This window comes from Sitophilus oryzae, unplaced genomic scaffold, assembly GCF_002938485.1.
Source record: "Sitophilus oryzae breed Bouriz unplaced genomic scaffold, Soryzae_2.0 scaffold_371_pilon_pilon, whole genome shotgun sequence".
In the NCBI taxonomy this organism is placed as follows: domain Eukaryota; kingdom Metazoa; phylum Arthropoda; class Insecta; order Coleoptera; family Curculionidae; genus Sitophilus; species Sitophilus oryzae.
Genome location: NW_022146942.1, coordinates 120,311 through 139,759, shown reverse-complemented (window position 1 = coordinate 139,759; position 19,449 = coordinate 120,311). Strand labels below are relative to the sequence as shown.

The window sequence follows — 19,449 nt, the reverse complement described above, 5'->3', positions numbered from 1 at the left end:
AGAGGGATGAAGAACAATGATCCGAGCAATTGAGACATGATGTCACCATACTCTTTCGAGAGTTAACGGATGAGAAGAAGTAGAAGATATTTCCTTAGGAAAATATATTAAATAAACATTTTTTTTTTGTTTCGTTTCTTTGACCTGTATACTATATATTTTTTGTTTTTACTCTTGGCTTTGGGTCGTTAGGTTAGGTAATAATTTATTACACTTAGAAAAATATGACATTTATTAATAAACTCTAGAATTATAAAAAATAGTAGTCTAAGGCACGATTCTCACTGTAACATAACTCACCGTCTCCACAGAAAACATGAAGTAAAGTCACTGTTAGCAATTTAAGAATATTTACCTTGACGTTGGCGGTACGGCGACGTTACGTATAGTGATAATCGCGCATAATACACGCAGGCTGCCTTAAAAAAGATATTTACAATTCTTAAAAGTTAGGTAATAAAATAATAAATACCATTTTAACAGATTAATTAAACTAAGTATCAACTTATACTTCAGTATATTGATATATAATTTAAGATTTGAACTGTCTCTAAAATATATTATCACCACATACTTATAATGCACAAGAATTTAAACTATATTTTAAGTAACTATAAATTATTTTAATACGATCACAATAAAAAACATTAAGTTCTAAATTTTAAAACTAGGCATTCCCTAACATAAATTACCTACTACGCGCTTTTTTTAATATTATTCTGGCAGACTATTTTGCCTTGCAAAACTCTCCTTGGCTACTTTTATGAGTTGTTCGGACATCGCTTCGCCCGACTCATGAACCATTTTATGGAAAATGCTACTCGGATTTTGTAAAAGATTATTTGGATGATCGAATTCCATCATAGTTCCAGAATCCATAACCAAAACTTTATCGGAATCCATAATAGTGTTCAAACGATGAGCCACTGTGATAACGGTACAGTTAGCGAACTTTTTTCGGATGGTCTTCTGAATTAAAGCATCAGTCCTAAAATTCGTTTAAATAAATAATTTAATAAATTATTGAAGAACAAAAAGTGATATACAGGGTGGTCCGAACTGTATTCCGGAAACTTCGGCGGCATATTCTGCAGATAAAAATAAGCAAAAAAGTTTGCATAAATGTATATCCTAAAATGCGAAGAAGATACGGGGTGTAGAAGTTTCATTTTTATTTCGATTTTTTCCAAATAATTTCTGAAGGAACGTCAATATTTGGATGAAAATTGGTGTCGGGGAGTTCTTTGACATGAGAAATTCCATTTTGATATCAATATGATTCCTAATAGTAAAAAAACACCTACATGTGTTTTAACTGTTTTGAAGAATAATAACTTTTCGTCCGTACCTGTATAAAACTGTTGAGTGAAAAAATATACTTTTCCATGACTTTTTACGTAAAAAATGTCTTTTGATAAAAATCGTTACGAGCAACCGTTCTCAGGATATTATAATAATAATAATAGCTCCCGTATATAGCATTTAACGCCTTGGGAGTAGCAAGGTACAGCTTGCCATGCTAGAGCCGTTCGGTATACAAAGAACGTAATGTGGCTAACACTACGCTTCAACCGCCTATTATTACCTCAGGATTGTGAATCCCAAGTACTCATTTAAGGCTGAGTCGACCTAGGTACCGAATGTGGGATTCGAACCCACTACCTTGAGATTGGTAGACGAGAGCCTGTACTTCTACGCCACCGGGCACCTTGTCAGGATATTTAGAATGGAAATAGTCAATACATGTCATTATTGACAAAAAATAAACACGCTGAGTAAATAGTTATTTGACTGAAATAATAAATTTGGGAAATTTTTATTTTTTTAAATTAATCATTAATTTTCTGCGAAAAAATGATGATTAAACAGTTTCTGTTGAACTTTTGACACAAAAACTTTTCAAATTTATTATTTCAGTCTAAAAACTATTTAGTCAACATATTTAATTTATGTCAATTGTGATAGGTATTGATAATATCCTTGTTTATAATAAAGGAATAATATCAATTCCAAATATCTCGAGAACCATTACTCGTAGCAATTTTTACCAAGAGATATTTTTTACGTAAAAAACATCGTAAATATATATTTTTTGCTCAGTAGTTTTATACAGGTACGGACGAAAAGTCATTACTCTTCAGATATGTTAAAAGATATGCAGGTGGCGCACTCTACAAGTAGGAGTCATTAAAATCAAATTTCTCATGCAAAAACTCCCAAATACCAAATGTCATCCAAATATTGATGTTACTTTAGAAATTATTCGGAAAAAATCGAAATAAAAATCTCCGAAACTAAGCATTTTAGGACGTATATTTATACGAACTTATTTATTTATTTTTATCTGCAGAATCTGCTGCCGAAGTTTCCGGAATACGGTTCGGACTACCCTGTATATTGAACATACTGTGGATCAACATTTGCAGTCGCTTCGTCCAGCATCAAAATTTTGTTTTTACGGATAATGGCTCTGGCTAAACAAATAAGCTGTCTTTGCCCCACACTGTAGTTAGCACCTCTATCCATAACTCTATTTTCTAATCTGTTGATAACATTAGCTGGATCCTTTAATTCGACATCTTCAATTGCTTTATATAGTATTTCATCATTGTATTGGTCAAATGGATCTAGAAAATATAGGGAGTTATATTTGCGTGTCTAGAGTTGAAAAAGCTCTATGTAATAAAACCGCGAATATTTGTATTAGAAAATGTTAATTTCTTAATTATCTATCTAACAAAAAATATATATACAGGATGTCCGATATATAAAAAAAGCGAAGAAAAACTATTTTATATTTTAGAAAACTTGGCATAGAACTTTGAACACTCTGTATGGTTTAAGACTATGATATTTATAGCAAAGTAAGTACGTATAATTGGTTTTATAGTAAAAAGGATGAAAAAATATGTTTTTATTTTTTTATTAATATCTCTGAAACTAGGAAAACATATCTATTAAATAAAGCTTCATTCAGAACCTCGAAATCAGTCGAATAAATTAGTAGTTTCAATTAGCCGTAGAAGTTTGTTCACCTAATTTTAATGTAAGCATTCAGAACGTCATAATAAGTGATAGTAATTTTCAATTAATGGAAAAATTAACAAACTTTTGACTTTTCCACTAATTATACTTCAAAATTTGCGAGGAATGTCATTTTGGCCTTTGATTATCACCCGTCAAGAAAAATTTTGGTTAGAAATCAGAAGTTTATTGTTTTATAAGCTAAATATTATGCTTTCTCTATGGATACAACAGACTACCGCAAGCTGTTGCTAGGATATTTTATTAATTTTAATTGTGTTTTTTAGACATTGTGAATGATCGTAAACTAAAAAGTATAAAGTGTAATTGAAACCACTAATGTATTCCATTAATTGGGAGGTTCTGAATGAACCTTAATATCTTAGGATTATGTAAAGTTGTCAGAGAGAAAGTCAAAAATGCAATAATATATTATAGGGTCTTCCAATTATTAACAAATTAATCCCGATTCACTCACACTTTTTTGAGTCACACTGTAGAAGTTAAAATGTTCTCTTGAAATACATATTAATACATACTTTAGGTTTGCACTTAAATTGCTAAGTTTTTTTTATTATAGGTGCTATAGATGCTTCACGCACTTTTACCAGACCCTGTATACAATACTATAAAAAAACAGCGTTAGAGTTCACTTGGAAGTGAAGATCGCTGTCGTTTAATATGTAAAATTATATGGTAAAAATCATCGAGAGCCGTTACAAAACAACTCGACGCCGCTTTTTTCCGATCATACCGTACATGTTTAATGTGAATCTTACCTAAGTTGTAACGTAAAGTGCCAGAAAATAGCACGGGGTCCTGAGGTATTATAGAAATGTTTGATCTGAGTGTTTCTAAGGAAATATCTTGAGTATTTATTTGGTCGATTCTGATCTTGCCTTCGATCTTTGCTAAACGAAACAGTGCAGAAATCAGCGAAGATTTCCCCGCTCCCGTTCTACCAACAATTCCAATTTTTTCATTAGATTTAATAGTCAAGTTCAAATGCTTCAAAACTAGAGCTCCTCCTTCATCGTATTTCAGCCCCGTATCATCAAAAATTACTTCGCCTTTGTCGGGCCAACTGCCAGGTGCTTTTTTCGGATTGACTGGCTCTTTTTCCGCCGGCAATTGTTTATATTCCAGTATCCTTTCCACCGACATCAACTGATTAGCTACTTCAGCCGACTGACGCAGACCCCATTGAAGTACCGTAGATAACGAAATGGCTTGTGTAATTGCTAATCCTACTTCTCCACCGCTCATTCCAATATCTATTAGGACAATACGTCATTAAAATAGTGAAATCGCTCAATTTTGTTGTTTACCTTCTCCAAACGTTAGAAAACTGAATGTAATTAAACCAATGAAAATACAACAGAAAAGATCCATACAAACTCCAAAAGCTGAACTGGCCGAAATGAACATAAACCATGCACCGGTGTGTGAATCTTGATGATTATCAAATTCATTACTCAAAACATTCTGAGCACCAAAGGCACGAATAGTTGTTAAACCATTTAATGTCGTGTTCAAATGTGTAAAAACTGGACTTCTCACTAAAAGAAATACGTTTATTTAAATTCAATAAATTTATTTATTACTTACTGACTCCCTCGAGTCGCTTTATATTCTTTGATGTCCTTAAATATATGCTTCTTATAACCAACGAAAGAGTAGTAATAACGGCCACCATAATCAAGAACATTGGATTAACTATAGTGATCAGGAAAACTGAGCCGAATGCCATTAAAATAAGCTGCAAGAAAGTATTTATTTAGATAAAAAAATAAATAGAAAGTTACAAACTTTGTATAAAAAAATTAAGGAAGGAAAATGCCATCCATGTATGCATGCAAGGTAGACGGACAAAGTTAAATTGGAAAGTGCCCATAACAGAGCCCATAAGGACAATACATATAAACACTATTTAGCGCTATTCTTGCAACGGTCGCGAACCAAAGCTTTTGAAAATTTCGGAGTGGTTCGGCTTTTTCCGGAATTATATCGTCAAATATTGTTTATTCAAATTTATTATTATTTTATTTTAATTTTAGAAATAAAATACAGTGTGTTGTACACAAGAAACTTTATTTTATATAAGTACATATATGAAATACCTATGAAACATTGGAAACCGACGTTATGCCACGATCCTCGATGGTTTTTCCAGTTCAAAGTTCACAGCACAGCTCTTTAAGTTTTTAATTACACCTTTTCATAATTATCACGGGTTAAACAAAACTTAAACTCACAAGATAGCAAATAATTACTTTGAAAATGGACGCTTTTAACACTTTTCGGAATTTTTTCAACGAGGGCAGTTTGGATTTCGAAAGATATTATAATTTTTGAAGAGTCTGACTTTGACAAGAGATATGGACAAGAGAAAAGTATTTCTGTTTTTGTGGGAGGTTGTTCTTAGCAACTGCTATAGCAGCGCCAGATCGCGTACAACGGTCGTGACCCAAAATAATTTCGCGACCTAAAATTTTGACGGGCATTCCAATCTTATTCCAATCTAATGGGACAAAGGGCCCTAGGGTGTACTTGACAGTTCTGTTTGACGATTCATTTTTCATTTGACACATTTGAATTTAATTTGAAATTTTCTGGATTTGTCAGTCTTTATTCTACTTCTGGTGTATTTATTTATTCTACTTCTGATAGTTGTTTAAAAGGTAGTAAATCTAGAAGGAAATTGTAGCAGAACTTAAATTAACAATGACATTATTGTGATTTATCGAAAAGACTGTAAAATCACAGATTATGCAGATTATAAACTTATCGTCAAAAGCATTGTTTTTAGTTGTTCCAATTTTCAGAGTTGCGCACTAGTTAAGTTACTAGATTGCGCACATAGCACGCCCACTTATGGGCTCTAAAATTGTGTCCAGCGCCTGACCCAGTTATTACGCTGTTTAAACGCGAGTTTATTTTAGCGCACAGGAAATTTTACTCGTTAGCTCATCGTCATAAAAAACAATTTTCATTCCACGAATTAGGGACAAGGTTTTTATCTGTACACATATACGAGTAGCATACCTAATCTGTGGTAAAATAGTTGGTTGTGTAGCGTGCGGTAGATCTCGGGAAAAAAGCTTCCCAGCCATGATAATTTTTCGCTACAGTTTTCGCTATAATAATTTTTCGCTAGTAAGCGACTATTCTGTCAGGAACTTCGCTAGTAAGCGACAATTCTGCCAGGAAGAAAGCTTCATCGTAACGAATACCTGGTTTAAACTTCCACCCCGAAGACTCTACATTTGGCAGTCACCACAACACAGCAAACCAAATATTGTCAGAAACCAAATAGATTTTATCCTTATTCACGATAGATTTAGGAATGGGATTCATGGTGTCAGGACATATCCCGGTAGGCTCTGACCACAACCCCATTGTAGGAACCCTAGATGTGCGGCTCAAAAAACTTAAAACCAAACGACCTACAACAGTTGATATTAGCAAGCTTCGACATTTACCTAAACAATCTGAGGTCAAAGACATAGTAAATCAGAAACTAGCAACCATAAACATCCACGATTTTGGAAATCGTATAGAGCAAGATTGGGACACCCTGAAGAACGCAATTGTCGCCATAGAAAAAGAAGTCATAGGCCCAAAAGAAACAAAAAGAAAAAAGAATGGATGACCGAGGTATTTGGAAATACTACGGATGATGGATAGGAGAAGATCATACAAGAATAAAGACACATCTATGTACAAAAAATTAGATAAAGAAATAAAAAGTATGATTAAGGATGCAAAGGAACAATGGATGAAAACAAAATGTATGGAGGTGGAAGAACTAGAACAAAGACACGACTATTTTGCAATGTATAAGAAAGTCAAAGAATTGACAGGACAAGGAAGACAATACTTTACAAATAAATTGGTAGGTAATAACAATCAACCTATAATGGAAGCAAATCAAGTTCTTCAGAAGAGGAGAGAGCTATAAGAAATAGTAAAGTAGGAAAAGCCTGCAGCCCGGATGAAGTACATGTTGAAATGCTCAAACTGATAAATGAAGAAAACATCCCTATGCTAGCTAGACTGTTAAACCAAATCTACAAAAGCAGTGAGATCCCACAAGATTGGCTGAAGTAAATTTTTGTCCCTATCCCAAAAAATAACACCGCAAAAAGATGCGAACACTTCAGATTAATAAGCCTAATGAGCCATGTTTTAAAAATACTTCTTAAAATAATTCAACACAGAATATTCAAAAAATATGAAATTGATTTAGACGACGGCCAATTTGGCTTTCGAGAAGGAATGGGGACCAGGGAAGCAATGTTTGGCCTGTCTGTTCTCTACAAAAATGTAGACACCAACAAAAATATGTATACATTTGTTTCATCGACTACGAAAAGGCCTTTGATAAAGTAGAACACACAGTGCTGTTTAACATCTTGCAAGAAAAAGGTCTAGACAAGAACGATATCCATTTCTTAAAAACACTATATTGGAATCAGACAGCATGCATAAGGTTAGGGCAAGACGAGACAGACGAAATACCAGTACAACGTGGAGTTCGTCAGGGATGTGTACTGTCTCCCTTGTTGTTTAATGTATACCCTGGATATATATTCGATAAGGCCCTACAAGATAAAGGCAATGACATAAAAATAAATGGCGTCCCAATTAACAACCTTAGGTATGCAGACGACACCGCGATTATCGCTGACAACCCTGAGGCTCTTCAAAAACTTCTAGACGACATAGTTCGGGCGGGAGATCCATTGGGCCTTAAAATAAACACCGCAAACCCCAAGATAATGGTAGTTAGTAGGAGAAATATTCCACCACCCAACATACGAGTATACGGACAATGCGTAGACACGGTAAATAAGTTCAAATACCTGGGATCCTGGCTAACATCAGACCTTGACCCCGACTTAGAAGTTACATCGCGTATAGAACAAGCTAGGTCAATGTTTAACAAAATGAGAAACCTATTATGTAACCGATCACTCAACATCAACATACGTCTGCGTTTTGTCCATTGTTATGTATACTCAATCCTCTTATACGGCTGTGAGACATGGACTATTAAAATAAACACCATGAGACGGTTGGACGCTTTTGAAATGTGGATCTACAGAAGACTCTTGAAAATACCCTGGACAGATCATGTACGCAATGAAGAGGTTCTTGGGAGTCTTAACAGGGACAGGGAATTAATTGCAAATATAAAAAAACGAAAGACAGCATACCTGGGCCATGTCATGCAAAGTAGCAGAGCAAAGCTTCTGAAGTTGATTATGGAGGGAAAGGTAGAAGGCAGAAGAGGACTTGGGAGACGCAAGCACTCTTGGTTGAAAAACTTACGAGACTGGACTGGACTGAACTCACACGAACTGTTTCGAGCTGCACAGGACAGACAGTGTTCCGCCGCGATTGTTGCCAACCTTCATTAGAAGATGGTACTACAAGAAGAAGAAGCGACTATACAGGGTGAGTTTTAAATAAGTGCAAATATTTTCAGGGCTGATAAAAGGCTCGATAAGAGAAACATATTTTCTCTTTGCCGTTTTTCAAATAAATCCAAAACAATCGAGTTATTTCACTTTGAAAATTTCCAAAAAAAATATTTTTTAATTTTGAGAACCACTGGATCTTTTCTGGATTGTCTGTCTTGTAAATTTAATCTACTACCTATGTTGCCATATTATCAAGAAATCGTGACTTTTAACTAAAAACTAGAAAAATTTCCAATTTTTTTTTTTCAAAAAAATCCAAATTTTCAAAAAAAAAATTCGCGAAAAAAATCTCATAATCGTATTTCTGGGGTCGAAATATACTACCCTTAAAAATATTTGCACTTATTTAAGACTCGCCCTGTGTAATATACATACGTGGTAGTAAACCGATCATTTATGAAATTCACTTAAAATTAACTAATTATATATTTTTTCTTTGATTTTTGCTTTTATTTACTATTTGTCAAAGAATTTAGATACGTCAATTTGACTTACATGCTTCAGTAGCGTATCGGATGTTTCTTTTAATAAATAATTATTTTAGTAATCTATGTGTATTAGAATTATTGTATATTTTTATAACAATTTTAATAACTACCAACATTTATTCACAACGTAAGATAAAACAACAAATTATTCAGTCTACCCTACATCATATTTTTACCCGCTTTGAATAAAATTAGAACGGCACTGATAAACCGGAATTTAAGTCGGCCATTTTAGGGGCCTGTCACGGTCGATCTAAGATTTTTCATATGCTCCTTCCTTAATCTTTTTATTCAAAGGTTACAAATCTTACTTGCGATGCATCTAAAATAGCTTTAGGTAGTAGCTCATCTACGGATCCTATATCTTTTGAAAATCTATTTAGAATCCTACCTCCTGGATTAGTATCAAAGAATCTCATTGGGGAACGAACAACGCTTGTAAAAATGTTGTCGTGTAACTTTTGAGAGCAGAGCGCAGTTAATTTATAGAAAAGTAATGAACGACTCAGCGCCAAAACAAAGAGAATTGCGACTAGACCACCGTAAATATAAAGAAACGTGTCTCTTCCCCAGTAAAAAGCGTCAAAGATGTTGAGCGGTGTAATTTCAACATCGTCAGAGGTAACAATGGTATTATTGTTTTCTGCAGGTAATGAAGTAGCGTTTACTGCTTTAAAATCCTCTATTTTCACCCAAAAACTAACAAAATAATCTACGGCCATAGCTGCACCTATAATTTAATGTTGGTATTAGTTTATTTTTAATATACAGGGTTGTTCACCACATACGCCACTGAGTATTGTACCTAAACAATTAAATTTTTACAAATTGAAGTTCTGAGTTCGTTGAAGTACCTACTATTAGAGCTACAATTTAAAAATATTTTTACAAGATACAGTGTCGAAAATAATTAAAAAATATCAAAGTTGTATTTTCGAATTATTGAACATCCTGTATATTATTACATTTTTACTTTTTATGATTAAAATAAAGATTAGTTTGATTAAGGTTTACTGCATTTTAATCTCACTGTTTTTGAAATATTTACGTTTTTGTTAAAATACACTAACAATTTTAATGCTTCATTTCTCTCGGCGTTTTACGCCCACTTGCACCGTTTGTATAAACTTTGTTTAAAGGCTAAACAGTGATTAACTATATAATATTTTATTATAGGTAGTTAATCACGGTTTACCATTTAAACAAAGTTTATACAAACGGTGCATGCGGGCCTTAAGCTTTTAAAACCAAATATATATAAGTTTTTCTGTTTACTAAATTTTGTGTCGCAATAATAAAAATTATACTACCTTATAGAGGGTGTCTAGTAGTTATACATATACGGCAATAACTGGTTTAATTTAAATGAAACATCCTGTATATTTTACGAGAATCAGATGCACAATTTAATTGTGTATCAAAACTGTATTATACCATATTTTACTTATCTCTTCAACTTTTCGTAGAAAATCAATTTTCTTATAATTTAGACCTCATTTATCATTATACCCATAAAATATTGACATTTTAGATTATTTTTAAAGATGTAACAAATTTTCAAAGAGTACAGATACTAATACTGTCTATATAGTTCGTTTAATTCATTAAAAAATAATAAAACTGTTTAAAATATTTGTTACAGAGAACCAATTAATATGCTCCCAGTATTCAAAACTACATTAATTGACTGTTTGCGTTGATTAATACTTTAATAGTAACTGCTCCAAATACTAAAAAACTGAATTTTGTATGTGTATTATACAGTGTGGTAAAAAGATAGTAAGTGTGTATATACACCTTATAAATTTCACTTAATTTTTTGACGAATGCTTATTTATAACAACAGAGACGTTCATTTTCATAACTTATTATTATATTGATTTCTGATTCAAATCCACATTTATTTAGAATAATTTCTTAACTAAAACAATTAAGTATGTCATTAACTAATTTTCAGGCGGAAATAATGGTGGCATATTTAATTGGTATGGTATATACTCTTTTACAAAGATTTAAATAGTTTTATTTTTGTAAATAAATGGGCTTGCAATATTATTATTTTTAGCAATTGGAAATTTTGTACATTTATTGCTTTAAAAAAATCTAAAATGTCAATTTTCCATGGGTATCTTGATAAATGAGCTTTAAATTGACTTGAAGAGATAGGCAAAACTTGAAGAGATAAGTAAAAATGGTATAATACTATTTAATAGACAATTAAATTGTGCATCTGATTTTCATAAAAAAATACAGGGTGTCAGCGGCGTGCGGTGACAATTATAGGCGGGGAAGCGAATCGGTAAAAAACCCTATTTCGAGCATTACTTTTACATTTTCTTAAAAAACTTACCTTTGACATTTCCGAGGCCAATTCCATTGTTCGATTAAAATTCTATCGAAAATTGTTAAACAAACAAAAACACGTAAAGCAGAAGCAGAAGATTGTCCTTCTTGACCCTCCATTACAAACGAAACAGTAAACACTAAGTTAAATCCGAAAAAAATACAATATTACCTATAAAATCGCAAGCGAACCCGTCCGAATAAATTAAAAGTCGCGGAAGGCGGCCGAAAGATCGCTGCCGTGGCTAGCAACTGTGCGCGATTTTCCGGCTTAAATTTGTCGTTTACGTTCGAGGTCAATAACACCTACATGAAGGCATTTGGCCGACCGGCGGCGATTTCCAGGCGCGCATCCATGCAATCAAATGCTAATTAAATTTACTACGTTTATGTAAGGTTTCAAATAAATAATTTTAACAAATTAAATTAATCTTTTGTTATAAAATAACAGTATTATTAACGTTTAACTATTTATTTATTTTATCTTTAATAAGTTTAGGGAAGCGGTGCTTGGGAAGCGGTGCTTCCCCCGCTTCCATGGCCGCACGCCGCTGCAGGGTGTTCCATTTAAATTAAACGAGTTATTGCCGTTTAAAGCTAGTAATTATTATTTAAAATAAATATTTAGACACTCTGTATAAGGTAGTTTTATTCTTATTATTGCAACACAACAATATCTAATCAATCAATAATCTTCAGTAAATATTTAGTATTAAAAACCTTGATACCCTTGTAGAAATGAAGTCTTAAATTTTTTACTGCATTTTCACAAAATTGAAAATATTTCAAAAACGGTAAGGTTTAAGTGAGATAAACCTTAATCAAATTTACATATATTTCAATCGTAGAATCTAGAAATAGAATAATATACAGGGTGTTTCTTTAAAAAAATACAACTATATTTTTTATTTATTTGGGACACTCTGTATCTTGTAAAAATATTTTTAAATTGCAGCTCTAACAGTCCTGCAACGAACGGAAAATTTACAATTTGTAAAAATCTAATCGTTTAATTTCAATACTCCATGTCGTATGTGGTGAACAACCCCGTAGGATGAGTTGTTTATCTACCTTGAGCTAATAAAAATAGGGCAAACACGGTTATAACAACGCAACTATTTCCTCCAGAAAAAAGGTACTTCAGAAACAAATTTCCTTGAACTTTTCCTTTGGATGATTCCTCCTGAAGAGCTTTTACTTCAATTTCAGGTTCTTCTTCCTAAAAAATACGAAATTAGTTATAGTTGAGGGGTTCAGAAGTGAACTGGATCAAGTCGTATAAGATAATTATGGGGAAAATGAGAGTTAAAGTTTTATGTTACTTAATTGAAATAAAACAATCTGGAGAAGAAAACTTGACACAATGCTTTATTATATTCTAAATTGTTAGTGAAACGTGATAACCAGCTAACTCCATTTTTTACATTAATAAGTTTTTTTTATACCATTAAAAAGAGAAAAAATACTCTATAAGTAGGAAAAGCAAATACATTTTTTCCCATTAAAGAAAATTTGCTATTCTAACTCAATAATATCTGCTAACTCCCAGTGATCTGAAATAGCCACCGAAATGCTGCTATCTCCGTAATTTCCCTTACGATCACGCTAAAGCAAACACACGGATTCTTACTCGTGTGTTTCTTTAGTGCAATACGTCGATCCAGGGTCGCACTAGGACAAAGGGGCGCGAGTGGCAATGTAAGGAGGGGCCCGTGTGGATTTTTTTTGCGTATTTTTTCGCCTTACGTTTTGGTCAATTTTTCCCTATTATATACTGGGTGAGTCTTAAATAAGTGCAAATATTTTTAGGGGTAGTAATTTTCGACCCAAGAAACACGATTATGAGGTTTTTTTGCGCGATTTTTTTTCCTTGAACATTTGGATTTTTTTTAAATTTTGGAATTTTTTTTAATTTTTAGTTTAAAAACATACTTTGTTTGTAATATGGCAACATAGGTAGTAGATTAAATTTACAAGAAAGAAAATCCAATGATTCTCAAAATTATAGCAAAAAATTGGAAATTTTAAAAGTGAAATAACTCGGTTGTTTTGGATTTATTTGAAAAAACGGCAAAGAGAAAATATTATGTTTCTTTTATCGAGATTTACCAGCCCTGATAATATTTGCACTTTTTTAAGACTCACCCTGTATAGAAATCAAGGAACTATCCTAATGCAAGGTAAACCAATGCAATGCAAATGCCATAATGCAAAACAAAAGCAAATATTGTTAAGAATAAATAATGAACTATAAATGAGGCTCGCGAAGTCTGGGCCCCCCTAATAGTTATATATATAATATGGCCAGTCCGACCCTGCGTCGATCCGTTCTGTAAATACGGAGTATCCGTAAAGGGTAAGGGGAAAAACGAAATTCTCTATATACGAACAAATTAAAGTTTAAATAACCATTACTTACTTGTACAAGAATTTCCATAATACCTAATCAGTTTTATTTTTTTCAACGTTTTTCCACGTAAATGATGCATAATTTTGATAAAAATTAAAAAAATAAAGAGAAAAGTAATAAAAATTTAATAAAATCACGCACTGTTTTCCAAGCTCGGTCTACTATCGTTGTATAAACATTAGGATAAGCATGGAAGGATTTTACCATATCTTCTAAGAATTATAAGATTAGTTTTTAAATTATTTTCATATTCATTAAGTCCAAAATGCTACTACTTCAGTTCTTTAAAAATGCATTAAAAATTTATTCGCTTTTGGACTTGTATGTTTTGCTTCTAGACCAACGATATTATAAATATATGGTTATGAATATCATATTTTTTAAATTTAATTGATTATCTGTTTGGGTAATATTCAATTCCATTTTCAAAATTTCAAACAATAAAGGTTGCTATCTCCAGAAGTATATTTTTATTTCTTATTTCTGCAAGACGAATATCTGCTATCTCCCTATTGTGTCTGAAAAAAATGATGTAACACGAAATATTGAATTATATTGTTCCCCAGCAAATAAAATTCTTATATCTTTATCATATTAACGCATGAAAATTCTTCGTACATGTGTACATATTTTTGTACCGTTTTTTTGCTCTCCTATAAAATTAGGAGCAGTTTATCACATTTCACCGACGAAATGGTATAATTGCGAACTAAAGTAACTCAAAATACAACTGTGGTCATTTATAAGAATGTTTCTTTATTCTTTTTTAGACTTGCACCATTTTATCTCACAAAGTATTTGAAATTTTAGATATAAATTGATTCATCGGTACATTCTTCTTTGTCATTAAGGGATTTGTTGACTTCACATTGTCTATTAATAGTGTTTTCTTCGATTTATATAAAAATTATGGTATACCGGGTGCGCCTCAAAAGTGGCCATCCCTATAACTTTTTTATTTTTTCAGTTAAAAAAACGAGATTTGATATGTTAGTATATGACATAAATTAGGATTGATTGACGTATTCAATTGTTTTCGGTCACTTCCTGTTTCACCGGAAATTACTACAACTTTTGATTTTTAAATGGTACCCTCGGTATTTTTTCTACTTTATTCGATAGAAAATTACACTCTGAATTGAATGACATATCATATGTCAACTTTTGACGTTTTCGCATAATGAAATTATAACTTGCGGTTCGTAACGAAAATTTGACTCGAAATCACAAATTACCTATCACAGATGCGAAAGAAAGCGACTGCATCGGAAACCGCTCGGCAAACCCAACACGCCTATTGAGTGGTGTAAATACACCAGTCGTTTAGTCCGGAAACCTATGCTGTGTCGTATTCGCTTGCTGGAATGACATAGTGCGTGGTTATATGTTTCTTTTTAAAAACGCGTGTAGGATTTTTGTTGAACTTTTGAACTGTTATTTCTAAGTTTTGGTAATTTGTATATATTATTTAAAATGGGATGCAAATGTGTTTATTTATAAGAAAAAAAAAATATTTGTAGTATAAAAAATTAATTTATTTAACAAAATTTAATTAAAAATGTGACAAAATAGTTACCTTTCTATTGGTTCTATCGGACTTTTTTCGACTATACGCCTTTTCGCCTATATATTTTTACGACTATGTATAAATCTTTATTTGTAAACTTTAATACATCAAATATTTTCAACCTAATAAATCATTTAATGATGTAAATAAGAGGAAATTTCTTACATGGGTGGTCAAATTTTATAGTTTTCATTATATCAAACAGCCTCTGAGAAATGAATTTCATTTCTAGATTGAAAATATTTTATGCATTAAAGTTTACAAAAAATAAAGATTTATATAGTCGAAAAAAGTCCGATAGAACCAATAGAAAGGTAACTATTTTGTCACATCTGTAATTAAATTTTGTTAAATAAATTAATTTTTTATACTATAAATATCTTTTTTTTTCCTAATCTCCTACGAGCTGATATAATATGACGAGCAATCTATTAAATTACTGTGAAATTATACAGAAAAGTCCACAGACTTCGAGACACAGGAAAATCAAGTCCATTTAGCGTGTATCCAAATTTTGACAAGTTTTCAAAAATGACAGTTTTGTTTAGACTGACGTTTAATTTCACCTGACTTCTCGGTGAATGATTTCTTTTTATGGGGGTACATAAAATCTAAAATTTACGGCCATGAAGAAATTCAAAACTTGGAGCAGTTAAGGCAGAAAATATTTAATGCCTTTGACACTGTCACCCCTGATATGTTATCCAATGTGAAGAGGGGATTTTATGATCGTTTGGGTTATTGTTTAATGCAAGAGGGAGGCACTTTTGAACAATTTTTGTAATTTTTTAAATTTCATTATCCTGTTCTTTTACCGTTTACCCACTACCTACCTTGACGAACATTGGAAAACGAAGGTCCTTTTCAGGACCACAAATATTTTGATTGAGAAAATTGGTAACTTTTTTTTGGATTAAAAAACTAAAGTTGTTAATATAATACCAATTTAAAAGTGTTTTAGTAGTTTTAATACACACTATGATATAAAATGTATTATTATTATAATGTACATCATTAATACTGTTGTGTTCATTCGAAATGGCATTAAGGCCCAATTGCAACAATGATTTAAATTTTTCTTAAAGATAAGTAGAGTTTAGAATGAGCTGTATTTATATTTACTTTAATATTCACCTTAAATAAGGGAATTTGACTGATACAATTTTTGAATTTGAATTGTTTTTAATGATACTAACAATTTTAGTTCAATTTTTAATAAAATTTATTTAATATTAATAGAAATCCGAAAAGAGATTTTAAACCTCTTTTAGCGATTTATAACATTCTCAAATGAATTACAGGTGCCCTTATTTTCTATGAAAATCACACAGCTTTTTTCATAGTCGCTGCAGTTGCTATAGCTATAAAAAACTAATTTTTTAAGGTGTGAAAATTGCGACACACGCTAAATGGACTTGATTTTTCATATGTCTCGAAGTCTGTGGACCTTTTTGTATACCTCGATAGCATATTGGTGCAGATTATTTTCACCCAAACAAATAATAACCGAAACTATACATTGATGCGGATTGTCTATGAACTCTTTCTGCAGGTCACAGAAACCTGAACGGCGTAATTCGGTGTGCTTTCGCAATTGTAGTTAATTTGTGTCGAAATACCAAGTGCGTGGTACCAAATTATTCATAAAAAAATGTCATAAGTTGACATATGATATGTCATTCTATTCAGAATGTCATTTTCTATCGAATAAAGTAAAAAAAATCGGATGGTGCTATTTAAAAATCAAAAGTTGCAGTCATTTCCGGTGAAACAGGAAATGACCAAAAACAAATGAATACGTCAATCAATCCTAATTTATGTCATATACTAAAATACCAATTCTCGTTTTTTTTATCTGAAAAAATAAAAAATTTATAGGGGTGAGCCACTTTTGACACGCACCCGGTATAGGCGGGATAAAGAAAAGAAGATCTTTCATGTGTTGCCTTTTGGAGTGTGTTACGTTACGTCTACATGAAATAATAAGATTTTTCTTCCTCGTGCAGTTTTATTCAGATCAGCAACATGTCAGATATCTAAGTATTTGTAAGAAAAACAGTCTAACTTATTGATGTAGTGTAGTAATAGTGCAAATAATGATAAACCAAACTATACTTTCAGAATCGATAGAATCAGACCTTTCAGATGGCTGATAATCTGATTCACTTGATGCAAATGGTTCAGGCTTTGTCATCCATTTTATCAAAAAATATTTTTTTTAGTTCTAAACTTTAGCACGTGTGTTAAAATCGTGCACAGCGTTAAATTTTATGGACTTGGTCCAGTTTACTTCTGAAAGGGATCAACAGAATATTCATAAACCAAACAGAAACAGGCTATAGCTGGTTAATGCATGAAGTATGACTTGATTCATGGATATCTACTGGAAAAAACAAAATCTTATAAACGTATAAAGACGATTATCCTAAAATACAAGGAAATTGGACTTGATCCATTTTAATTCTAACCACTCAAGTATTTTTAAAATATTACAATGATTATTTACCGTTTCATGATCAGCATCGTCCTGCTCAGTTAAAATTGATTCAGGTATACTCAATGTGCTTATTGCACTTCCTAACGATTTACTGCTTTTTGTCGATATTTTTCTATCCCTTTTTACGCTCTTCGCGGCCTTTTTTTTCTCCTCTTCTGGTGCTTCTGGTTCAGTGGTTAGCAATTTGGCATACAGATTATCACTTTCAGATAGTTCTTTAAATGATCCTTCATTTTCAATTTTACCCTATAATACCAATTAATATTTTTTTTTAATTTTAATTACATTTTATATACCTACAGGGTGAGTCTTAAATAAGTGCAAATATTTTTAGGGTTAGTATATTTCGACCCCAGAAACACGTCTGTGAGGTTTGTTTGCAAAAAGGTAATTTTGAAAAATTGGAATTTTTTTTATTTTTTTTTTTTAGTTTTCAGTTAAAAACATATTTCTTGATAATATGGCAACATAGGTAGTAGATTAAATTTACAAGAAAGAAATCCTTTGAATATTTAATGGATATACCCCTTTGAAAAAAATATCGATTTCTTTATTTATTAACTTTTTCCACTTTTCTCACCTGGTACGGTTAGAAGACGTTAATGTAAAGGTGCGTTTAGACTTGAGCACGCACGAGCTGAGCGTACGCGCACAGCATTCGTTCGCGCTCTCGGCTCCGTTTAAATTAAAAACTTATTTTCTGACGAATGAAGTGATCCACTTGTGCGCGCACAGCAGAGTTGGGTTGGTGAAAACAATGGACGACCAAGAGATAGCCGCGGCTGCATTCATTGTTATGTACAGTTTAATTATAAAAAGAAGAAAAATCGAAAACATCGTCACTGGTGGCAAACCCAAATTACAGAAATCGATATAACTTATTTAACAACTTAGTGTTTTGAGGAGGGCTATGATCAGTTCAAAAACTTTACGAGAATGACCAGACCCGACTTTGAATATTTACTAAATTTAATTACACCGAAAATTACGAAAAAAGATAAAAATTTTAGAATACCAATATAAAAAAAGGAAGGAAAAGTAAGCTCGTGATAGGAGCTGGTGTTAGATGTAGCGGAATATTCATTTCTGAAAGCTAGGGACGTTTGTAGGGGTGAGACTGTGAAAATATTATTACATGCAGAAAACGACTTTTCATGTCTCTGTGCTTCATTAATATCGATATGTTCAATATTAATTTATTTGCAAGGTCTTGTCATGTCTTATTTTTTGGGTTTTTTTGAATAATGCCGTACGCAGAATATTTTACATCTCATTTTTTTTTGAAAGTTTTCATAATCTTGTATTAACAATAACAAACATTCGTTGTCCCACTCATTATTTTATTGAAGAAAATAAAAAAAAAATCCCACACGCACGCACGCAGACAAAACAAATTGCCGGTGCAAACTGAGCGTACGCGCATACATCAAATCCCTTTGAGCAAGGACCAAAAACCGACACCAGACGGCTCGCGTTCGCGGCTGCTCGCGCACAGACAGATTCAGAGTGAACGTGCGCGCATAGCCGTCTACATTTGAACATTCGCGAAGGATCAGTGCGTGCGTTTGAGGCCTCTACGTACCAATGAGGCCTCTACGGATAGAACAAGTGGAGCTCTGTATATTCGCCCCATT

The 19,449-nt window shown here is 32.4% G+C and overlaps 1 protein-coding gene across 1 annotated transcript in view; it reads right to left on the bottom strand.

Annotated features, from left to right (window-relative positions):
- Positions 1-714: 714 nt before the first annotated feature.
- The window catches only part of LOC115885091 (multidrug resistance-associated protein 4-like), a 68,060-nt gene continuing 49,325 nt past the window's right edge, over positions 715-19,449 (bottom strand). Inside the window, exons 9-16 of the mRNA XM_030903875.1 lie at positions 17,825-18,061; positions 12,413-12,560; positions 9,310-9,728; positions 4,633-4,783; positions 4,353-4,583; positions 3,804-4,298; positions 2,408-2,627; positions 715-988 (exon numbers count right to left, since the gene is read on the bottom strand). Coding sequence (XP_030759735.1) covers positions 715-988; positions 2,408-2,627; positions 3,804-4,298; positions 4,353-4,583; positions 4,633-4,783; positions 9,310-9,728; positions 12,413-12,560; positions 17,825-18,061 — 2,175 coding nt within the window. The remainder of the gene's footprint in view (positions 989-2,407; positions 2,628-3,803; positions 4,299-4,352; positions 4,584-4,632; positions 4,784-9,309; positions 9,729-12,412; positions 12,561-17,824; positions 18,062-19,449) is intronic.